Genomic DNA, 24,735 nt, shown 5'->3' on the forward strand with positions numbered 1-24,735 from the left:
GTATGCCACTTGTAACATGTGCAAGCTAGACTTGTTATAGAATGACCACAGATGTGCAGTATATAGTGGTGTGCAGTATGCTTTAAATAATGCCACTTTAACAGGTGTGGAACAACAGCTGGATGTCCGTGCAATGGTGTCTGCTTGCACATATAGCTTGCAGCGCTGCCTGTAAATATCATCATCGCCGCTCATATCGGCTGTGATAAAGTGTCCAACATATTTCATCTTCTTACAGACTGCCAGACTGTTGCTGGACAACTTAAACACAGGAAAATTAAGCCTTTTATCCTGGGTGGTTCTGTAGATTAGAACAACACTTTTGCTGGAGTTAAATTTTAAATCATATTCCATTCCATACCCAGTACTAACATCTAGGAGCTGCTGCTGCTGATTAGTTCAGTTTAGTGATGAATCACTCATGCAGACACTGAAGGTGGTTTCCAGGAGCACTACTCAGCCTAAAACAGCTCTGTACAGCGTGGCTTGAGTCAGCCCATCTGAAAGCAGGTTTGTTCCCACGCCAGCTCCATGAAGCCCCTAGCCAATCAGCGGCCAGAATCACGATACCGGCCCAACTCAGCCTTGCCAGGTACCTCAATGGAGCAGGGACTAAAAATAGGGGAGAAAATACCAAAGCGTGCCCTTGGAAACCGTGGTCGGGCTGAACTGCATCGGTCCGAGTTGCCCTGAGTAGAGTTCCTGGAAAAGCACCTTAAGGCTGCAGAACCAGGCATACCAGCTCTACTAACTCCAACAGACCTGACCGGCAATCTGAAGTTGCAAGTGTGGTATTCTGGCCACAGAGCGGTGAGGGTCTGAGTGACGTTTCATTCACCATGTAAAGGGTCATTTTGGCACATACTGGCTCAAGAAAATGAGTTCAAAATACAAAAAAGTTGTAAAGTATCACTTTAAGTTATCTTGGTGTCGTGGTCTGGGGTGAGTCCTCCTCTCTCTGCTAAACCTTCTCTGAGCTTCTCCTGCAGGTGGGCGTGTCAAGGAGTGGACCAGCTGCAGCCATCTGCTCATCAGTTGGTCAGGGACATATAAGCTGCTGGGAGACATCTTTATTCGCTGGATGATTAACTCAACTTTGGTATCCACGACTCCCGAGCCTGATTACCGAGTAATCCGAATAGATATCGTCCAAGTCGTACTTCTAGCCAGGTTGCTAGTTCCTGTGTGTTTTTCCAAGCTTGTCTGATTTTTGTAAGCTGCCTCTTCTCTAGATTTCCACCACCACCTTTCACACCGTGCTGCAACCTACCGGACCAGTCCCGCTGTCTCCCAGCCGCTCCCTGGCTGTCCACTCCATACTGACCTCACCTTACCGGATCCTGCTCCCTATTCCGTGCTCAGCTCCTCCAGTCCTCCAGCAACCTGGAAACCCAGTCTCCTGTGATCCAGCAAGCGTGTATTCTTAAATGTACTGAAAATGTCAAAGAGCTGGTGAGATTGCTTAATTTAAAAGGGTTTTGTGCAAAAATCTTCATCTTCCTGTTTTGTATAGACCACAAAATTGTTCTAACTTTAAAAATGTAGTCGTAACGCGTCCCCTTTAACATGTGCTTTTGTAGCAGGAAGTCCTAGTTTACAGTTCTCCAGTCAGCCCCAAGGCAAAATGCACATTGCCGTACATGAAGCATTAAAAAGGCAAAGCGAGGTTTAATTTATACATTTATTCTGATCACAACTGTACAGGAGTGTATCGTCACAGCAGAAACGCAACCTGAACCTGACCGTGGAACAACAGCCGTCACAACACATCCAGAACTCCAACAGAAATGTACAGGCTCAGATCATTTCAGCTTAACATCTAGATTCCTCTTGATTATCATCATAGTTATTATTATTCACATAGAACTATCTGTCTTTCAAATATCTTTGTTTTAAAGAGCATAAAAATACAAGTGGACTTTTCACTAGGATGAAAACTGGTGGCTGATCCACCGTCTTGGCTCATATGAAGGGAAAACACTGAAAACTGGGAGCGTCGGGAGGAGTGAAGCCAACTTATTACAGCTTACCAGATTTCTTTGTTATTTTATGTATTTATATTAGCTCATACAAGGTTTTGCAATAGTTACAGAAGGTTGCAGACATTTGGGGGTTGACTTTTAGGGTTAAATCACTCGGACATCACTGGCACAAAGGGGCGTGGTCAAATAAATCATGAAGCTGTTAAACAAAAGGAATAGATAAACACGAAGGCACGGAGATTTGCAGAATAAACACCAAATTTAGAAATAATGGTGATAAAAGAGGAAGACGAGAAGGAGGTTAAGTTGATTAAAGGCAATTTTACTAAGCAAACACTAGAGGGCGCTTTAGGAGCGCCTGTTTTAAACCTATGTGTGAATGTTGATTGGATGGGCTATAAAGCCTTGAAATGTAAAGAAATATATTTTTGAAATCACTGGTTGTGCCTCACGTGTGCTTTTTGTCAGTGTTGGTCTCTTATTATTATCAAGCATAAAACCTTCATGTGTAGAGATGAACACCGGCGATCTGATTTATGTGCAAGTGTCTTAAGAATTCCTAGCTGGTCTGATCCTTAGCGTAACTACGTACTGTACGAGCAGGAGGACACTGACATGAGCAAAAAGCAGGGACTACACACACGCTCGAAACAACAACGCCAACAATAACAGCAAGAGCACCAACAACAACGTGAGAAGAGACGACACGCGGGTCAGGAGGTCCAGCGAACCACTGGCCTCCACTCGTACAGAGGAGAAACGGAGGCTACGACGCATCTGGAAAAATGAATCCTTTTGATATTTTAGAGGAGAGACGGACGCAAAGAGAGCGGTCCGTGTTTCAGTGTGCTTTTAAAAATCCTCATCAGAGCGTGTCGTGTTTGTTCATCTCTCCGTCTACTTGCCTTTGAGACAATTAGTGTGCTTAGTTTCTTTGTAAGACTGCACCCGAAAGTTTGTCTAAGCCAGCCTTTTTTGTGCAGAGATGAATTATTGTGCTTCTCGGTCCACGCAGCAGTCTGAGGCTGGGTGGAGGTAACGCGCTGGGCTGCAGAGGTCAGAGGTCGTGTGGGAGCACCTTCCTCGCATCAGGAGAAGGAGCCAGAGCTAGAGCACCAGATAAAGAGGACTCCCTCTTCAAGGCTACTCAGGAAGCACTTAACATGGGAGGGCCAGACGCTCAAACACGAGCTCCCCGAAGAGCCAGCATTTAGTCTTGGGAGCGCCGTCTTCTCACACACCTACATGTCATGAGGGATGGGTCAGGGGGAGGGGGGCTGGAAATCAGTCGAGCATTGCATCCAGTTGGTCTGCCAAGTCGTCAAACACGCTGCTGATGTCATCCAGGATAGAGACGGTTCCTTTTAAGCTGGAAAAATTTGAAAAAGAAAAATGGAATAATTAGCTTTTACTGAGGCTTCGATCAACATGCTGACAGAATCAATGAGTCAAGTGTGGAGGTGAGTTCCTCCACTGATGGAAAGCAGCTTTAAGATTCAGTTTATGGGTAACATTCACTATTCACACACACACACACACACACACACACACACACACACACACACACACACACACACACACACACACACACACACACACACACACACACACACAATACAGTCGACTAATTGTAAAGATCAACAAAAAGTAATGATAAATCCCAAATAATCATATAAATCATGATTTTTTTATTGTTTATACTTTTAAAAAAACTCATGTTTTATAATTGTTTTCATTTTATAGGAGAATGGCGTTTTACAAAGACCAGTAAAGTACACGAGAAATCATGTTTTTATTAGGTGTCATGGCTGCCATGGAGCTTCATAAAGAAAGTAAAAATCGATTAGACCATCTGGACAATGACTGTTTTCTTCATTTGAGTTTTTTAGTTTTAGGTAATGGTAAAGGGGGAAACCTGGAAGTAAAGATGATTTTCTACATTTTTGCCCCTCATCCAGACCTAATTTCTGAAATTTCATATTAGACTTGTTTATTTCAGAAAACAGAAAGATAATGTGATGTGTTTTATTTACCCGGACGGATTCTATTTGATTCTACTCTCTAGCCTGACTTCATGTGTACTCACTCATTTGGCTTGTCCTCCTCTTTTATTTTGTGCTCTACAGCCTGCAGAGCTGCAGCCAAGGAGGCGCTGGTCTCCTCCAAACGATTCTGAATCTCTCCCTCTTTCTCCCCTTCCTCCACGTGACCCACCATCTCCTCCTTCGCTCCATCCCTCCTTGAAGGCTTCCTCTCTTCCTCGTGTTCTGCTTCCCTCTCTCTCCTCCCCTCCTCCTCTTCCTCCTCCACCTCCCTTCCTCCCAGGAGGTCAATAGAGAGGCCATGATGGAGGAGCGAGGAGGTTCGGGGGGGGGGGGGGGGGGGGGATTTTGCCTTGGCCCCCATAATGTCTTGAAACGGCCCTGGGTGTGTGACTGAGTTTTGAAGGTGATCTGAATTGTATCAGATGTATAAATATGACATGTGTATAACTTATTGTTTTATACAGGTAAAAACGTGTAGTGGAGATAAATCTACCTACATTTTACTTTGTTTTCTTGTTTTTATTTAACTATTTCCTGTCCTGTCTGTCTCTCATCTTCCTGCATCTCCTCTAAACTCTCCAGAAAATCTGCTGCCTGGATTCTTACTTTTTCACCTCATCAGTTACTTCTGAGCAGACCAAAGGGATCTCCTGACCGCAAAGCGGAGAGCGCGTTTCGATGCTGCGTCAGTGAGGTGAAATCACCGCAGCACAGGTGATGAGCTCCGCAGTAGCAGAGCACTTCAGGCACAAATAAGACAGAAAATAGAGAACATGTGCGGACATGAACGACCGTGTGTTAATTATAGTTTTTGGTTGTGCCACATTGAGAATGGACCGTGCGCTGGACGCAGCTGCCTGGAGCGCTGCACCAACGATCATCGCTCTGCTGCTCTCTGCTCAAAAGAGTCCATGAATGATGTAATATAGGTAGAAAACTATTTCCGGCTCCCCTGCATGTGTAGGATATCCAGCTCCCCCATAATTCCATCCCTGCTCCTGGATGAAAAACCGGACATTTTCATCAATACACCCCCCGACGGAGTGAAAAGTGGACATGACCGGCGAAAAGAGGACGTATGGTCACCCCCGTGCCCTTGCTGCCCTGGGCCTGTTAGAGTTCGTGGGCCCCTGAGCAATTGCCCAGTTGCCCATATGGTTAATCCGGCCTTGGTTATAGGTAGGAACAACCTGACATCTACTCCTTTAATCTACTAGCATCAAGCCGACAGGGATGCAGGAGAGTAGCCTCACTCTCAAACCTCAGAGCGTCAAACACAAAGACACTGATCTAAAAGAGCTACGAAGCACCAGAGTCATGCTAAAACTCTTAGCTACAAATCTTCTGATTGGCTTCAACAAGAGAGTGACTCTCATGCACAGTCCTTTTCATACATAAACATGTGGAAATATGTAGAGTTCAGGGTCCAGACGTTGACTCTTACACTTCAGGATGTGATGTTTTGTAGGGCGGAGGATGAAGCTCTTACCTAACATGTATGTGATGACACATTTGTGTTGGTTGGTACCGTGTGTGTTTGTTAAAGGGATACTAAGCAGTTCTCCTTGCTTTTAGCACCCCCTAGTGTGATGTTATGAGATAGTTCAGGAAGAACTCAATTACCCAGAAGGCTGGAGAGGAGATTATAGGAGGGAAGGGAAACTGCATGGATGATACAGCAGTGGTGGCTAGTGCTAAATAAAGATCTGGAAAAGGAGTTTTCACGCCTTGTTTGCTTATTATAAGATTAAGCAAGACAACACATGGTGTCAGAAGTGGCCGTGAGCAAGACGAAGGACAGATTTGCCACGGGGGAGCCGCGAAAGACGGATGTAGAGGGAGAGTCTATGGAAAGCGTGAGTAATGGCGCGCTACAGAGCTACATGCTAAAGACCTGTGCTGTATTGTGTGACGCCCGTGAGCGACGGTAAAAGTGAAGCAGATCGCGTGTGGTCACTTAGAGCAAACAGAAGAGGAATCGGTGCCTGTGAGAGCAGATAGACACCAGTAAAGAGCTGCAGTGATTGAGATACCCCGACGTGCTGCCATGGATAAGCTAAGCCCGCCCTCATCCATGCAAGTGACTGGTAACCTTGCTGAAAACTGGAAGCGCTTTAAGCAAAGGTTTAATATATATTTGACTGCAAGCGGAGCAGGTGGAGATGATGAAAAACTGAAAGCTCACATCCTTTTGCATGTTATAGGGGAAGATGCATTGGATATATATAATAGCTTTCAGCTGGATGAGGCTGATTTGACTTTGGCTGACGTGATGAATAAATCTGAAGAGTACTTCGTACCTAAACAGGATGTGACCTATGAGAGGTACAAATTTTTTACCCATGATCAGAAGCAGGGGATACCTGTTGATCAATATTTAGCAGAGCTTCACACATTAAGCAAATCGTGTGAATTTGGGACTTTGAGAGACTCGCTAGTAAGAGACAGGATTGTCTGTGGAACTGTGGATAATGCACTGAGAGAGAGGCTGCTGAGAGAGACTGGTCTTACACTGGATAAGTGTGTCAGCATGTGCAGAGCAGCGGAAACCACACGAGCACAAGCAAAGGAGCTCCGGAGAGGTGAGACGTCAGTGCATGCTCTAAGTAAAGTTGGAGTAATAAAGAAAACATTTACCAAACAAAAGTACCAAAAAGGGAAAGCTACAGAGTTCAGATGTGGTAAATGCGGAAGCAGTCACAGACCAAAATCGTGCCCAGCAATTGGGAAATCCTGTAACAATTGTGGGAAAATGAATCACTATGCCAAATGTTGTAAAGCAGCTCCAAAACAGAAAGTTCCCACAGTTGATGAAGAAGCAGAGGATGAGGAGGAGTTCATTGTAGATGAAGTACACACCTCTACATCAGAGAAAGAGGAATGGGTGGTGCCAGTTGAGGTCAATGAGGCAATAATTCCATTCAAGTTGGACACAGGGGCCCAGGTTAACTTATGATGGATGACATCATAGTTTGGGGAACCACTAGAGAAGAGCATGACCAAAGACTGAGACAAGTACTAGACAAGACAAGAGAAGTCAATCTGAAACTAAACAAAGATAAATGTGAGTTTGGAGTGAACAAACTTACATTTGTGGGAGATGTTGTCGGTGAGAACGGGGTGAAGCCAGACCCAAAGAAAACGTCAGCAATATGTAACGTGGAAAGACCAAACAACAAAGACGACGTCAGAAGGTTTCTAGGAATGGTCACCTATCTGGCAAAGTTGGTCCCACAACTGTCAACAGTGTCAGCCCCTCTCAGAAGTTTGCTTGAACAAAAGAATGAATGGATCTGGTCCCATGAGCAAGAACAATGTTTTCTAAAGTTAAAAGAGATTCTCACACAAGAGCCAGTGCTGAAGTTTTATGACCCAGAGAGAAGCACCAGGATCTCAGCAGATGCATCACAACACGGACTGGGTGCAGTGCTGCTGCAGCAACATGAGGAACAGTGGTTGCCGGTAGCCTACGCATCCAGAGCTTTGACGAGTGCAGAGACACGATACGCTCAAATCGAAAAGGAGCTGTTAGCGAGCATGTATGCATGTGAACGTTTCCATCAGTATGTCTATGGCCAAACTTCTGAAGTGGAAACTGACCACAAACCACTGGTGTCCATCATGTCCAAACCACTGAACGGATACAGCGCATGCTAATCAGGCTACAGAAATACGACGTGCACATGATCTACACCAAAGGAAAGTATATGTACACAGCTGATACATCATCAAGAGCAGTGGATAAGGAAGAGCATGAAGACCTTGAGAAAAGGTCACAGCACGTTTCCTTATAGGAACATGTCTGTCTAACTACTTTGTGAACAATTCATTGAAAACTGCTACTGCTTGACATGGATCATCTTCACTTAAAACCTGTGTCCAACTTATTTTCCTCACATCTTCTATGAAGTCATCTTCATTGAAGTATTTAAACATCCGTCTGCACACAAATAATTGGCCTTTTTTAGGCATCTTTGTTTTCCTTGTTACCGCAATTAAATTATGGTCGCTACAGCCCACTGGAATCGAAACTGCTTTAGAACATAAATTTGTCATATTGGTAAAAATTAAGTCAATCAAAGTTGTAGAAAATTTGCCATTACTTTTCATTTGAATTCTAGTATCAGCCTGCACGAGTTGTGATAAATTACAAATGTTGGTAAATGAAAACAATTTATTCCAATGGACAATTTCCTGATTTCCAGTCTATATTAAAGTCACCCAGGAAAAAAATTTCTTTTCTCAGATCACATGCCTTATCCAACATACCTCCTATCTGATCCAAGTGGTATATAGGAGCATTTGGTGGTCTGTAACAACATCCAATAATGACAGCTTTTAAATGAGGAATCTGCAATTCTAACCATAGTGTCTCAACTTCAGTTACCATGAAATCTGTTCTTACTCTAACTGGAATGTGATTTTGGACATAACAGGCCACACCTCCACCTCCAGGCGATGGGGCCTTCCAGCATCTCCCTATGCAGGTGTTCAGGAATGGAGGACAGGGCCTTGAGCCACAAGGCCCGCTGGATAAGGGTCTGCCATGCAGCAATGCGAGCAGAACCGGTGAGTACAGCAGCGCACAGATTGAGGAGGGCATCAGCAGTTTTAGTAATGATGGTTTCTGACTCGACAGGAGCGTCAAGCTCCTCCACCATTTTGGAAATGCCAAAGGCGAGAAGGCGATGTTATTTCCTGCAGCGCCGGTCTGGAAGGTGCACTGGTGTGCGCGACCGGCGAGCCGCCTCAGCAGCTGGTCATGCTTAAAAGCGGGAACTGCTCGCGGTCCAGCGAGGTGGTTCTTGACGCCACACAGCGAGGCCAAGTCCGGCTCCAGTGGGGGAATGGATGGCCAGCCCAGGTCGGAGAAGCCCTCGACCTTGGTAATGGGCACATATGTGGAAATTGGCGCCTTGAGCCCGGCAGGCTCGGAGAAGGCAGCGGACCAGCAGCTCATGGCAGCGGGGAAGCGTGGCCAGACGGGGTCTGGACAGCGCGTCTGTGTCGCCCCGAAAATTCCCGCCAATTCATCTGCCTCAAGCGGAGCCGGTTCTGGAACGGCTAGCCCCTTGCGGGCCGCAGCCGCGGAGATGATGGCGGGCGGCTCCTGGAGCAGTGCTCTAACTGCTGGCAGGGAGGAGCGAGAAGCCACTGGGGCAGAAGGACCCGCTGAGCGAGACTCGTCGACCTCCGTGTTGTACAGGAGGGAAAAAGGGCTATGGCAGCCAGCTTCGTCGTACTCCTCGCTGTCGATGACATCGTCCAGTCGGTAGGAGCCAGACGGCTCCTGGCCGACGTTGAAGAACTGTAACGCCTTGTCCAGCGAGTACGTGCCACCCACCGGAATTTCCTCGTCGGTGGTGGGGGTGAAGTACTCGACCCGGCGGACCTTTTCAGCCACGGGCAGAGCGGTACAAAACGGGCACGAGGCCTGGGGTCAAGGCCAGGCCAGCGTGGTGAGCCCCGAGACAGACCTTACACTTGGCGTGCAAGTCGCCGCTGGAGATGGAGCCCGTCTGGCAGGCCGGGCAGGTCCTGGCGTCGCTGGACATGGTCAGTGAGTAGATTTTTCTTGTATAATTGCTCTTAAAGGAAGCTCTTAAGCTTGGCATGAAGAGAAAACTGAGGCGAACAGTGGGGTCGTTCCACTTATATAACCCACAAGGGGTGCCCACGTGGTGGGCGTACATTTAAGCTCTTCATGATTGGCTGATGCTGAGATCACCCTTCCAATAGCAGCTCGCTTAAGGGCTAAGACTAGACGAAATAGAACTGCTCATTGGGCTTCAGTTCAGCTCTTCAGAAAGCTACGAGAGATGCCACCGAGTGTTGGTCCAGTAGTTTTAAAGTTAGATTGAACACAGTCTCACATTTTCTTCCAGGCCCACGTGGACTTGAATGGACTGCACTGTGAGATTGCGGCAGAGTTGTTTCACATGAGGTTTGTGACTTTTTGACCAATAGCATGCTAACTCTCAAAAAGACAGTTAGCAGTAGCTAACCTTAGCTAGCTTTTTTGTCTATGTGCACAAATCATGTGTTGTGATGTTCTCTGTGTAAATTGTTGGTTAATATTTTATTCAGTTAATTTTGTTCCCCTTCTTCACCATTAGGTGTCTATACATTGTGGTTATAATCCTATATTTATTTGAAATATATATCCCAATTAATGTTTTAATTAACCCATTTCCTCCAAATCTACCTTGTGTTTAATTTCCTTGTTGAAGAAGTCCCTTATCAACTAAAAAGAAATCACTCTCCACTAAGTTAGGGTGACCAGGTGTCCCAGTTTACCCGGGACAGTCCCGATTTTGAGCCATTTGTCCTGTGTCCCCAAAGATTTTTACAAACCAATTATGTTGTCCCAATTTCGCCCAGCCTTGGTCCCAAGTGTCCCGATTTTGAACTAATTGCTCATAGTTCACAGAACTAATTGTCACTGGGTTGTTTGTATGTCAATCAGAACGTTGTCATAGTTACATTAGCTCAACTTTATGTCACATGTCTGTGTAACCTAATGCTCATTGGTTGATGACAACGCCGTTGACGCAAGACGGCTCCTAAGTCCTGCGTAAAGACGATTCACCAAGTCACTCGTTGTTCAGCATGCCTAAAAGATGGTCAAGACTAACAAAAGAGCTACTGGAACGACACAGCTTTCTCAGGAAGGTGCCAGGTGCAGCCTGCTGCAGACTGAACTGCATTGTGCACTATGTGCGCTGCACATCCTACACCAACCAGACTGTTGGGGGTGGCCTGATCAAGTTTATGAAAAACATTGTTTTGTCCTCGTCTTGCTTTTCCTCCTAAATTTGTATTGGTGTTGTCTGCACAAAAGCCGACCACTTTATCCACCAAACCGAATGCAGATAGGCACCTGTAAACCTCATCACACAGCAGGGTTGAGGTCTCACCTGGTAGTGATGTAAAGTCGAGTATCTTCACTCTGACCCCCTCGGTTATTTTGAAGTAGCGCACAACAACAGGAACAAGCTTCACTGCCTTGTGGTTTGATGTGTCAACTGCGACAGAGACCAGAGTAGTATCCGTAGTGTCTTCTTTTAGCAAATCCATAGCATGCGGGGCAATTACACTTGTCACCACTGCCTCAGCTTTGGTCCGAGCACTCGTAAAACGCTGGTCATAACATTTTCGAAGTAGTCCAGCAGTCCAGTCCATTGAACGAAAGTTGTGATTGTGCTTAACAAGGTGGTAGGCAAATGTTGCTTCCTGAGCAGCGCGTTTAAGGTCTTTGTCTCCAGCAGCAGTAGCACTAAAAAACATGCTAACCGAACTTCCCGCCTGTTACCACCGCTTATGTTTGCTAGTTTTAACATGGTTCTGCACGTCCGCGTTTCCACCATGAGCAACGGAGAATTCACACTTATATAAGACGTAAAACGCAGCATATTCATTTCCTGGCACCTTCCTGAGAAAGCTGTGTCGTTCCAGTAGCTCTTTTGTTAGTCTTGACCATCTTTTAGGCATGCTGAACAACGAGTGACTTGGTGAATCGTCTTTACGCAGGACTTAGGAGCCGTCTTGCGTCAACGGCGTTGTCATCAACCAATGAGCATTAGGTTACACAGACATGTGACATAAAGTTGAGCTAATGTGACATTGAGAACTTTGTTGTCAAGGTTTTTGGATATTTTCCCATCTACACTGTCCGAACTGAGGAGCTGAAAGACTTCTGTTCATTTGTTGATGTTGAACATGCCACTCTCCTTGGGACCAGCAGAACCCATTGGCTCTCACTGGGACCTGCAGTTGAGGGTTCTGAAGCTTTATCCAGCACTTCAGTCCTACTTCAGGTCTCAGGAAAAAGCACCAAATTTAATCATCAAGTTCCTAGAAAACCAAGTGTGTGAGGCCTGGCTGTGGTTTACACACATTACAACCAACTGTCACTGTTTAATGACACCATCAAAAAGATGGAGAAAGAGAAGAGCACAGCTGTCCACGCTGCACAGCACCTGTGTGATCTACAGGAGAAACTTTTGGAGAGGAAGGCCGCCCTCTTCATGGGATTAAAGGTGAGTTTAAACATATTCAAATTAAAAGTAATGTAAAAACAAGGCTCTTATATTAATGCTTCTTGAATTATTATTGGTGTTTTTTTCAGGTGAAGAGCATTCTGGCTACCCAAGAGCGCCCTCAAGTGGAGGTGTTTAAGCAAAGCGTCCACACCTTCTATGAAGGTTGCATCTCATATCTGCAGGAGTGGAGCTCCTCATTTACTGACATGAAGTGCTTCTCTTGGACCCTGCTCGAAGATCCACCAGGTTGGGATGTGGTTGAGAGCTCCCTGAGGTGTGTCTCCTCAAAGCTGCCAAACATTCACATCAATGAAACGGAGCTCTTTGGCGAAGTTACTTCTGTCAAAACTTACACATCTGACAAGATTGGTCTGTGGGACCGAGACATTAAACCAGCAGATGAGCGCTGGGCTGAAATCTTTACACATTTTAAGCATCAGCATGTCCCATTTAAAAATGTAGCCGTCATCTGCCAGTTTGCCATGTGCCTACCTGGCACAAACGCCTCTGTGGAACGCATTTTTTCTCTCATGAACAACACTTGGACCAATGAGAGAAATCGTCTGGGACTGGAAACTCTGAAGGCACTGCTCATTACTCGGGTGAACTTTGATGGCTGCTCTGAGTTTCATGCCAGACTTGTTGACAACCACAGTCTGCTTAAAAAGATTCACTCAAACATGAAATACTCTTAAAGAGTTACTGTGACATTAAAGGGAACAATAGGGCTGTTCATTTAGTGCAATATTTTTGTTTCTAAAAAACTTGAAGTCAGTGAAATACTTTTTTTGTTCACAAAAGGGCTACATTTAATATTGCCCAATGTGTTTCACAAATACAGTCTTATTTTGAAAAAGAAAATAACAAAACGTTGCAAAAAAAAAAGAATGTCCTTATTTTTAATAGGATGTTCAAATGTTGTTGCACTTTTTACAATAAAAAGCAGTTATAAGTCACCAGCAAGGATTTGTCAGTCTTTAATTTTGTGTAAAACTTTGGTGTCCCAGTTTTCAGTTTTTTAAATCTGGTCACCCTAGGCTGGGATCAACTGACGACACCCAGTCGAACTAGCTACAACAAGCTAACCTGAAGCTAACGCAGAGGTGGGAGCTAAGTTAACGGAGGTAGCAACCTAGCTACAACCGGAGTTAACTGTGCACAACACCAGAGCTTCTGAGTCAGAGATACGCCGGGCTGACCGCTGGGTAAAACCGGGTGGAACACAGAGGTCTCTGAGACCTCCACAAGCCGGCAGCCGCACAGCAGACAAGCGCTGCTGCGATCTGAGATGCGCAGAGCTGCCGATGGGGAGAACCGGGTGGAAAGGTTTCCATCCCAGAGCTCCACAAGCCGGCAGCCCACGCAGCAGACAGAAGCCGCGATCAGACAGAGATGCGCCGAGCTGTGGGGAGGGGAGAACCGGGTGGAAAACATCGGTCTCCCGAGAGCTCCACAAGCCGATAGTGGGAACCCAGCTCCACCAACATGTTATATTTCAACCCATTTTCTAAAGTGCAGCATTATGTTAAATGCACTGGGTTTTACCCTATTACATTTAAATTTCATGGTTAAACAGTACATGTTAAAATCTAAGCTCAGCTCGGCAGTGACCTAAAATACATAAATATAATTTTACTTACCGAAAAAAATTAAGTGGAGACCCCTTGGACGCTCTATTATTGCAATTAATACCACAGCAAGTCATTTTGTCCAACAATTGCACAAAAATATCCAAAAAAGAACACACAAACGCTACAACTAATGGTCTAAGTTGAGAGACTGAAACTGACGGAACAGTTATCAGGCGAGGCCGAGGCTCAGACTGAGGCCTTTCCCCGGAGCTAGCTCTGCGGTCACGTGGGTCTGATGCTCATTAATTACTGTAAATCCTCTAATATTGGCCTGTATTCAATTGACGGCCGGGTATCACAATTTGGCCGGTGTCGAAGTCGGCGGAGGTGAATAGTGGCCGGTTTTTTATTGTGACCAGGTGGAATGTGGTAACAAGCAAGTACCACGGGGGGGGGGGGGGGGGTGGGGGGTTGGGGGCGGTTGTGTCATCCGTCTCACTTTTGATTTGCCAGAGATAGACCGCGAGGGTAACTTTAACCGTGCGGAGACGAAGAGGAGGCGAAAATTTGATATCAAGTTCAAAGAGAACGTGCTGATTATGCTGCAGAACACTCTGGGGAGCAGTAGGGGTCGTATGAACTAGTCACTAGTCGACTTCACCGCTCTATAGTGACTTGTTATGCCTGTCATTGACTAGTCGCTGTCACGTGATAATGACTGGCAAGATGCAGCCCTTGGAAAAGACAGCAGCCTGCTGTCAGAAGGTGAGGAGCTCCTGCGCGTCGGAGGGCAACGCGCTGTGCCAGAGCGTCGGTACTGACACGCGCCGTAAAACGGTCATTTAACCAAATTGTGACCTTTACCCTCTTGCAATTTAACCTTCCCCTCACCCCCATCCTAACCTTAACCAGCGTGCGCATGCAAAGCTCTGATTGTTGACGCGCTCCAGATATCTGCGTCCTGAGCACGGCCACAGTAACGTTATCAAATTAGGTGTCGCCACCTCAAAAACTAATTTAACACGCGATCGTTCATGTCGGCTCATTTCCTTTTATGTTTTCTGTCTTTTATTTGTGCCTGATGCTTTTCGCTGCTGTGGATCGGGGCGCATCACCTTGTCCTCCAGTGACGCACCGGTGCGGCCGGCGAGCAGCGCGCACCCCGCTGTTTTTGCGGTCGGTAGATCTTTTAGAACTGCAGTTCAAAGGTAACTCATGAGGTGAATATATATGAAGGCAGGTAGCAGTTTTTCTTTTGGATTGAGATGAGATGCAGGAAGATAATAAACAGATACAGGACAGAAAAATAGTCAAATAAAAACAAGTTAGTTTTTGTACCTGCTGGTTGCAACAAACAGACACCATTGAAGGTAATCAGAAGTGAGGAACAGAAAATGAAATAATTATTTTAATGTTTAGAGCAGCAGGAACTCTGAGAGGCTGCAGGCGCATCAGTGAGTTTGCGGCCGCTGCGCAGGGGGAGGGGGGAGAGGGCTGAAGCAGAAACTACCGTTGTTAAAAGAAACGTGTTTAACTTTGAAAATGTGGGCACAATTTTAATTGTCAAAAACTCCAGCGAACCATTTTGCTCCAATAGAAATTGAGGCCTGCCTCTAATTCTGGTCCTCCTTCCAATAAAGGCCTGGAGCTTGATGAGCTTGAGTCAAATACAGGCCCGGGCCTGTATTAGAGGATTTACAGTGTACAGAATTTTAGGCTTTTAATACACTTAAACAGAAGAGTGAAAAAAATTCACCCCCCTCAGAGTTGTCATGAGTGTAAACTAGATCATTTAAACCAAAAACCAAGCTGTACACATGTTTATTTCTGCTGTGAAATGGTATTTTTAACATGGGAGTCAATGAGGATTTGCTATTTTCTGACACCAGCCCCTAGTGGATGAGGTTGGAACTGCAACTTATTTCACTTCCGCATTGGCCTCACTTTCAGAACCGAATTGTGGGGGCTTGGTTTCGACTTCCTCCACCACCATACTGATACTGCTGTCACCACCTGGTGCAGGTGCATGAGACAATGCATCAGCCAGTACAATAAACTTGCCTGGCATGCCTGGCAAACTTTCCTAGCATGTATATCAGTTCAAACGCTGCAGCATCACTATCATACATTGAATTTCTTGGTGACATGTCATTGAGATTCAACTTCCTATTTGTGATGAGAGGTTTGTGATCCGTTTCTGCTATGAATGTTGGTAAACCAAACATCTAGCCATGGAACTTCCTGCATCCAAAGACCAAGCCTAAAGTTGCTTTTTCTATTTGAGCGTAGCGTTTCTCAGTCAGAACTGGATGCATATGCCACCGCCCGGCTGCCACTTATTTCATACTTTTGCAACAGTACTGCTCCCAAGCCATCGTTTGAAGCGTCCGTAGAATCCAGAGAGGGATGGAGAAACATCAGGAGACACATGAGGGAAGACGCAGACGCAGACCATGAAAGCAGGATAATGCACCATGTCATAAAGCTCAAATCATTTCACATTGGCTTCTTGAACATGACAAGATCGGTCAGATCTGGGATACGGCGAGAAGACCCGTGAGCCTGATCTGGACTCCAGGGAGAATGCTGAACATCTTCAGAACCAAAATCAGTTCAGTTTGTTTACTTTAGATGAATATTTCATTTCTAAGCTTGTAGCCCTCAGCTGACGAGTTGTTAGCTGACCATTAGCCCCATCATACCGTCCCAATATAATTCACTAATCTATAGATAAAACAACGTGCTGCCAGTTGAACCGCTGCGTGTTTATATTGAAATAACTCCAGAACAAATTTAATCGATAGATCAGCAGAATAATTCCTCCTGACTGGGATGCTGCAGTAGCTCGCTAGCTTGTGTTTGTAGTAATCCACGATGGTTCTGAGGTTCTACCAGTCTCTGGAGGATCCGTTGTTGAAATATGTGGATCTTCTTTTAGATCTTATCTGTGTGAGTGTGTCGTGGCTTTCCAAATTACTTTTCCCCTTGCTAACACAGTTAGCTGTGTTGCTGCAGTCATGCTAACGGGACTCGTCTGGAGTGCAGAAGGACCAGTAGCGGTTCCAGATAGATTTAGGTTTTTATTTTAGGTCAAACCGTTAGTTACAATGTGTGTAGGACTCCGACATAGGGTTCAGACGTTTTGCTGCAACTGTAAACACAATTTTCTGTAATTATTGAATATGAAGTTGATTAAAATACAGCTAAACACGACGTACTAGCGGCATGAGCTGCCCTGTAAGACATCTTTTTAGTGACGTATGACAAACAGCTCTTCACTGTTTAGAGGAATTTAGATTTTTATGATGATTTATGACAAAATTCCTTAAACTGAATAACTGAACCTAGTTTATCTTTATGTAGATGGTAAAGTGTAGTGAAACAGCGTTAGTCTCAGTCGGCATAAGCAGCAGGGCCCTGCAGGGAATCGAACCCCGTCTCATTACTGAGAGTTCCGTTACCAGAGCCTTTTGCTTTGGGCGACCGGGACGGTAAAGCAAAACCTGCATCAACACAGCATTTAATGTTGGAACATAAATTCTGTCTTGAAGCAGGAAAAAAGAAACCGTCCGACTAAAAAATAATTTCCAATTAAATTCATTTTAGTATTTTATAAACGTTTTACAGATTTAGCGCCTCCTTTGACTTTTATGCTTTTCGTTAACTTCTCGTTCTTTTACGATGTTTATCCGTTCTTTAGCCGCGGTCAAACGCATCGTAATTTTGTTCTGCGGTGAATCTTAAAGTTATGTTGAATGTAAATAATCTGAGCCTTTATTGCTTTAATTTAACAGCACAGTAACTTGTTAAAATATTCAAGTTAAATTTAATCATTGACATGTTTAGACTATATTTTATTAGTCTTTAATATTTTAGTATTTATTGTTTAACTTTTGTAAAGAGCTATTTTTAAACGCGTGCACATTTAAACACTAAAACCTTTGTTTGCTCCGTCTGTGTCAGAGCTCTGCTGTTCAGCTCCTTCCTGGTTCCTGCAGGACCACAAAGCCCAGAGAAGCTCAGTCCAGCAGGACGTGAGGACACAAACAGACACGGAGAGCTCCTCCTAAACCTGGAATCAAACGCTTCTACACATTATTTAGAACAGTTTCTTGTGACAGAACAGTTAGTGAAACAGAAAGGACATGATGAAGATGATGTTATCGTCCTTGTCTTTCATACGGATCAAAGATCACCATCAGCTTATAATCATGTCACCAAGTAAACGTCCCATTTCTCACTAAGACCTGCTCTATCTGCTCTACCAGATTATCAGAAGCATCACTGTAGTTGTAGTTTTGCCTCCATCTTCCTGCCCTCCTTGGTCTCTTGTTTATCTTCTACCACCTCTCACCATCCATCTCAGGTGGGATCTTGTTTGCTCCGATGGCCTCTTGTGTTCCAGGCTTACATCTTTTAGTGAACGTTAGAATATCGTATACTAATATATATGTATGTGTGTGTGTGTGTGTGTGTGTGTGTGTGTGTGTGTGTGTGTGTGTGCGTGTGACCCTAAACCAGACTGCCTGCTCCATCAGATGAAAGGAAATGCTCTCAGGACCCAAATAAAATAGAAGATTTAGCAACCAGACACAGAAGCCCAGGTGAAACCGTCCACATCAGCATCTCCAGTTCTACCAGCTCTAAAAACACACTTCTTAAATAATAAAACCTTAAACTCAGCCAACAGATGAAGACGTCCTGGTGCCAGATGCTACCTAAGACATCACCAGTTCAACTGACTTGATAAAACACTTGGTGACTAAAACAAACATCTGGTGACCTGGTAAAAAACAGTCCTGGTGCAACAAGCTACCTGAGACAAACGTTTCCAGTCGACCAGTTCAAGAAAGAAAGAAAGAAATGATCTTCAGTGGCGCTGCACTGGAAGAAAAAGATATCTCTAGTCCGAGTCGGAGTCGTCCCATCTTGGTCTCTTCGGTGGGATGTACGGGAAGCGCTCTCCAGTCCTCTTCTGGCTGGATCCAAGGACCGAGGTAGAAGGAGTGGGTTCTTCTACATCCTGGACCTCTTCAGCGCTCCCGTGGGCAGGCCTGGGATCTTCTGGAAGCTCTTCCGGCGGGGCCAGAGGAGCTACCGCCAGCCAGAAGTCTTCTAGTGGTGGAAGCTGCTGGTCTTCATCGCTATCCAGAACTGAGCTACCATAACCAGAGTCCTCACTAGAAGCCATAAAACCTTCTAAAGCTGACCACAGACCCTCAAAAGTAAACTCTGCCTCTACTGGAGGAGCCTGACCATGACCCACAAACACCACATCATCATCAGGAATGTGAAGGGCTGGGTACCTACCTTCATCTTCATCGAGAATCCGGATGACGTCCTCAGGGACCCCTGCAGTCATGGGACGCTCCACGATGAAGATGCCTGTGAGGACAAAACAAGACACATTAAATCCACTTGTGTCATAAAACAGTTATGAAAAAGCTACAATGACTTGTTTACAATACAAGAGATGTGTGTCTGCATCTGCATGTGTGCACAAGACACACTTTACTAATCTGGTTGTTTTTGGGGTTTAACAGGTTCAAACCGAGTTCTGCTTTTACTGAAAAAGTTTCCATTTTTAATTTATGTGATTGTTTATTATTTATGTTTCATGTTTATAGCTGATGTATTTCTAAAAAGATGTAATGTTTTACAGCTTGTAGACACAACACTGCTCAAATAAAGTTGTTTTAAAATGGGCTCTATAAAAATAAACAGAAGACTCATTAAACTGGTGAAAAGTGTTTAAAATAGATTCAAACGGACAGAAATGCATTTATAAACCTGAGAACCAACTCAGAGAACACATCAAACTTTCTACTTGGATAAAACAGATGAAGTCCTTAAAGATCAAAGGTCTCTAGTTCACTCAGCTTTATAGAAACAACTCATGTTCACCGATGCTAACAGGCTGAAGCTAAAGCTAGCTGTACGTTCTAGCATGTTCTACGTCATGACGTTTCATACCTGGTTCCGTTGCTATGGTCACGAAAACAACATGTTTTTGTTTGAATACAAAACATCTGATGTATTCAAACTGGAGATTACAAAAGCACAACGGCACTAAAAGTCCTCACTGCTATTACATAATTAGCTAAGAGACAGTTCAAAAACAGCTGCAGTAATAGCTTCTGTCCAGCAGAGGGCTGAGAGACCCCTCGGGTGCACCTGCTGCAAAGAGACGGGTTAGGAATCTGTTGCACGCATGTGCGTGTATACGTCATAGAATTAGAACGTTGCTCGTCTATAAAAGCTCATGGAATTTTAAAAGTCTTTCTTTCTTTCGAACTTGCGCTAGAGCAGCACTTGGTCGAGAGAGCCTTTGGAGATTTGCTTCAATAGTAGCCCTTGGACGAGCTTGGAGAGCCTCTGCAGAGCAGAAATCGCTGAAGAAGTTTGTGGCTAGCTGAAGAAGACCCGAGAACCAACCTACCAAGGAGAATCAACCTACCAAGGAGAACCAACCTACCAGGGAGATGTCTTTCCGGGAGGAGCACGGTAAGCTAACATCAGTTAAATTCTCCATCTGACTTAATTCATGTTTCCTAAAGGACAAACTACTGAAACATTATTATAATGTTAAATTCGTGTATTTGAGAGACCGAATGTGTGTTTAAAATCACATTTGGTGTTTACTCGTGAACAAGACCCCGAGATACTTGAACTCCACTTGAGGCAGGACCTCTCCACTGACCTGGAGTCGACAAACGCTCTTTTTTGATCGAGAACCATGGTCTCAGACTTGGAGGTGCTGATCCTCATCCCAGCCTCCTCACACTCGGCTGCGAACCTCCCCAGCAAGAGCTGTAGGTCGGAGCCTGATGAAGCTAGCCTGGGTCAGCCTTAGGGATGGGGTGCGGAGCTCGGACATTCGGTAGAGACTCGGAATAGAGCCGCTGCTCCTCCTAATCAGGAGTCAGTTGAGGTGGTTTGGGCATCTTGTTAGAATGCCTCCTGGACGCCTCCCTGGTGAGGTGTTTTGGGCATGTCCTGCTGGCAGGAGCCCCCCTGGACGACCCAGGACACGTTGGAGAAAGTACATATCCGAACTGGCCCAGGGACGCCTTGGGGTCCTGCCGGAGGAGCTGGTGGAGGTGGCCGGAGAGAGGACGGTGTGGAACTAGTTGGGATGCTGCCCTCGCGACCCGGACACGGATAGGCGGAAGAAGACGAGACAGATTTGGTGTTTTATGGAGGTGAAACATGTTTTCTGTGGACACTGAGGCTCAAATTCCCCTGGAACAGTCTGAACACATCAAATGTTTTTACTAGTTTTGTTCTGGCATGTCGGTTTCTTTTGTATTATTGATATAAAAGAGGATGGACAGCAGCGAGGTGAGAGTGAGCGCGAGGAGCGCCTGTTGGTTTTTGTCAGCTGGGCAAGCCAAATAAAAGCTGAATATGTGGTTCTTTTAGCGGGATAGAGACAAAAGGTTTCTCACATTAGCACCGACCCGTGACTCAACCTCATCACACAGCCTCAGCATGTTGAGGGTCCCAGCAGGTCGGTGGGATGACTATATCAGACTAGAGAGAAGCGTTAAAAGAAACCCACCAATTTGGTTTCAGCAAACCCGTTTAGTTCAATTTTACATCGAAATTTTTAAAACTAATAAAATGACATGTACGATTCTAAAAAAGAATGCTTCAAACAAAAACATGTTTTCGTGACCATAGCAACGCATGAACCAGGTATGAAACGTCATGACGTAGAACATGCTAGAACGTACAGCTAGCTTTAGCTTCAGCCTGTTAGCATCGGTGAACATGAGTTGTTTCCATAAATCTGAGTGAACTAGAGACCTTTGATCTTTAAGGACTTCATCTGTTTTATCCAAGTAGAAAGTTTGATGTGTTCTCTGAGTTGGTTCTCAGGTTTATAAATGCATTTCTGTCCGTTTGAATCTATTTTAAACACTTTAAACAGTTTAATGAGTCTTCTGTTTATTTTTATAGAGCCCATTTTAAAACAAATTTATTTGAGCAGTGTTGTGTCTACAAGCTGTAAAACATTACATCTTTTTAGAAATGCATCAGCTATAAACATGAAACATAAATAATAAACAATCACATAAATTAAAAATGGAAACTTTTTCAGTAAAAGCAGAACTCGGTTTGAACCTGTTAAACCCCAAAAACAACCAGATTAGTAAAGTGTGTCTTGTGCACACATGCAGATGCAGACACACATCTCTTGTATTGTAAACAAGTCATTGTAGCTTTTTCATAACTGTTTTATGACACAAGTGGATTTAATGTGTCTTGTTTTGTCCTCACAGGCATCTTCATCGTGGAGCGTCCCGCGACTGCAGGGGTCCCTGAGGTCATCCGGATTCTCGATGAAGATGAAGGTAGGTACCCAGCCCTTCACATTCCTGATGATGATGTGGTGTTTGTGGGTCATGGTCAGGCTCCTCCAGTAGAGGCAGAGTTTACTTTTGAGGGTCTGAGTAGTGATGATGATGATGTGGTGTTTGTGGGTCATGGTCAGGCTCCTCCAGTAGAGGCAGAGTGTGCTATTGAGGGTCTGAGTAGGGATTTTGTGTTGGAGTTAGAGCGTGCTATTGAGCGTCTGAGTAGGGATGAGGAGTTGGAGTTGGAGCGTGCTATTGAGGGTCTGAGTAGGGATGAGGAGTTGGAGTTAGAGCGTGCTATTGAGCGTCTGAGTAGGGATTTGGAGTTGGAGTTAGAGCGTACTATTGAGCGTCTGAGTAGGGAGTTGGAGTTGGAGGCAGAGCGTGCTATTGAGGGTCTGAGTAGGGATGAGGAGTTGGAGTTAGAGCGTGCTATTGAGCGTCTGAGTAGGGATGAGGAGTTGGAGGCAGAGCGTGCTATTGAGGGTCTGTGGTCAGCTTTAGAAGGTTTTATGGCTTCTAGTGAGGACTCTGGTTATGGTAGCTCAGTTCTGGATAGCGATGAAGACCAGCAGCTTCCACCACTAGAAGACTTCTGGCTGGCGGTAGCTCCTCCGGCCCCGCCGGAAGAGCTTCCAGAAGATCCCAGGCCTGCCCACGGGAGCGCTGAAGAGGTCCAGGATGTAGAAGAACCCACTCCTTCTACCTCGGTCCTTGGATCCAGCCAGAAGAGGACTGGAGAGCGCTTCCCGTACATCCCACCGAAGAGACCAAGATGGGACGACTCCGACTCGGACTAGAGATATATTTTTCTTCCAGAGGGTCTGAGTAGGGATGATGATGATGTTGTGTTTGTGGGTCATGGTCAGGCTCTTCCAGTAGAGGCAGAGTTTGCTATTGAGGAACACAGAAGATCATTTCTTTCTTTCTTTCTTTCTTGAACTGGTCGACTGGAAACGTTTGTCTCAGGTAGCTTGTTGCACCAGGACTGTTTTTTACCAGGTCACCAGATGTTTGTTTTAGTCACCAAGTGTTTTATCAAGTCAGCTGAACTGGTGATGTCTTAGGTAGCATATGGCACCAGGACGTCTTCATCTGTTGGCTGAGTTTAAGGTTTTATTATTTAAGAAGTGTGTTTTTAGAGCTGGTAGAACTGGAGATGCTGATGTGGACGTTTCACCTGAGCTTCTGTGTCTGGTTGCTAAATCTTCTATTTTATTTGGATCCTGAGAGCATTTCCTTTCATCTGATGGAGCAGGCAGTCTGGTTTAGGGTCTCACACACACACACACACACACACACACACACACACACACACACACACACACACACACACACACACACACACACACACACACACACACACACATACATATATATATTAGTATATGATATTCTAACGTTCACTAAAAGATGTAAGCCTGGAACACAAGAGGCCATCGGAGCAAACAAGATCCCACCTGAGATGGATGGTGAGAGGTGGTAGAAGATAAACAAGAGACCAAGGAGGGCAGGAAGATGGAGGCAAAACTACAACTACAGTGATGCTTCTGATAATCTGGTAGAGCAGATAGAGCAGGTCTTAGTGAGGAATGGGACGTTTACTTGGTGACATGAGCATAAGCTGATGGTGATCTTTGATCCGTATGAAAGACAAGGACGATAACATCATCTTCATCATGTCCTTTCTGTTTCACTAACTGTTCTGTCACAAGAAACTGTTCTAAATAATGTGTAGAAGCGTTTGATTCCAGGTTTAGGAGGAGCTCTCCGTGTCTGTTTGTGTCCTCACGTCCTGTTGGACTGAGCTTCTCTGGGCTTTGTGGTCCTGCAGGAACCAGGAAGGAGCTGAACAGCAGAGCTCTGACACAGACGGAGCAAACAAAGGTTTTAGTGTTTAAATGTGCACGCGTTTAAAAATAGCTCTTTACAAAAGTTAAACAATAAATACTAAAATATTAAAGACTAAAAAAATATAGTCTAAACTTGTAAATGATTAAAATTAACTTGAATATTTTAACAAGTTACTGTGCTGTTAAATTAAAGCAATAAAGGCTCAGATTATTTACATTCAACATAACTTTAAGATTCACCGCAGAACAAAATTACGATGCGTTTGACCGCGGCTAAAGAACGGATAAACATCGTAAAAGAACGAGAAGTTAACGAAAAGCATAAAAGTCAAAGGAGGCTCTAAATCTGTAAAACGTTTATAAAATACTAAAATGAATTTAATTGGAAATAATTTTTTAGTCGGACGGTTTCTTTTTTCCTGCTTCAAGACAGAATTTATGTTCCAACATTAAATGCTGTGTTGATGCAGGTTTTGCTTTACCGTCCCGGTCGCCCAAAGCAAAAGGCTCTGGTAACGGAACTCTCAGTAATGAGACGGGGTTCGATTCCCTGCAGGGCCCTGCTGCTTATGCCGACTGAGACTAACGCTGTTTCACTACACTTTACCATCTACATAAAGATAAACTAGGTTCAGTTATTCAGTTTAAGGAATTTTGTCATAAATCATCATAAAAATCTAAATTCCTCTAAACAGTGAAGAGCTGTTTGTCATACGTCACTAAAAAGATGTCTTACAGGGCAGCTCATGCCGCTAGTACGTCGTGTTTAGCTGTATTTTAATCAACTTCATATTCAATAATTACAGAAAATTGTGTTTACAGTTGCAGCCAAAAGTCTGAACACTATGTCGGAGTCCTACACACATTTTAAAGCCATGATAT

The 24,735-nt window shown here is 44.7% G+C and overlaps 2 protein-coding genes across 2 annotated transcripts; both read left to right on the plus strand.

Annotated features, from left to right (window-relative positions):
- The first annotated feature begins 11,601 nt into the window (after window positions 1-11,601).
- Window positions 11,602-12,868, plus strand: LOC139073073 (uncharacterized). The gene is made up of 2 exons (XM_070556039.1): window positions 11,602-12,066; window positions 12,156-12,868. The coding sequence occupies exons 1-2, from the start codon at window positions 11,965-11,967 to the stop codon at window positions 12,762-12,764; spliced, it is 711 nt and encodes a 236-aa protein (XP_070412140.1). The 5' UTR covers window positions 11,602-11,964; the 3' UTR covers window positions 12,765-12,868.
- A 7,113-nt stretch (window positions 12,869-19,981) lies between these two features.
- Window positions 19,982-24,565, plus strand: LOC139061910 (J domain-containing protein DDB_G0295729-like). Its single transcript, XM_070541852.1, has 2 exons — window positions 19,982-20,144; window positions 21,926-24,565. Exons 1-2 carry the CDS (start codon window positions 20,123-20,125, stop codon window positions 22,798-22,800), a joined length of 897 nt encoding a protein of 298 aa, XP_070397953.1. The 5' UTR covers window positions 19,982-20,122; the 3' UTR covers window positions 22,801-24,565.
- Window positions 24,566-24,735: the final 170 nt, after the last annotated feature.

This window comes from Nothobranchius furzeri, chromosome 11, assembly GCF_043380555.1.
Source record: "Nothobranchius furzeri strain GRZ-AD chromosome 11, NfurGRZ-RIMD1, whole genome shotgun sequence".
Classification (NCBI taxonomy): Eukaryota; Metazoa; Chordata; class Actinopteri; order Cyprinodontiformes; family Nothobranchiidae; genus Nothobranchius; species Nothobranchius furzeri.

What these genes read in the sequence shown, in the direction of transcription:
- LOC139073073 (XM_070556039.1), top strand. Translation starts at nt 11,965, where the DNA reads ATGGAGAAAGAGAAGAGCACAGCTGTCCACGCTGCACAGCACCTGTGT. An exon ending in CCCTCTTCATGGGATTAAAG is followed by an intron (nt 12,067 to 12,155) that starts GTGAGTTTAAAC and finishes TGTTTTTTTCAG; the next exon opens with GTGAAGAGCATTCTGGCTAC.
- LOC139061910 (XM_070541852.1), top strand. Translation starts at nt 20,123, where the DNA reads ATGTCTTTCCGGGAGGAGCACG. An exon ending in GTCTTTCCGGGAGGAGCACG is followed by an intron (nt 20,145 to 21,925) that starts GTAAGCTAACAT and finishes TTGTCCTCACAG; the next exon opens with GCATCTTCATCGTGGAGCGT.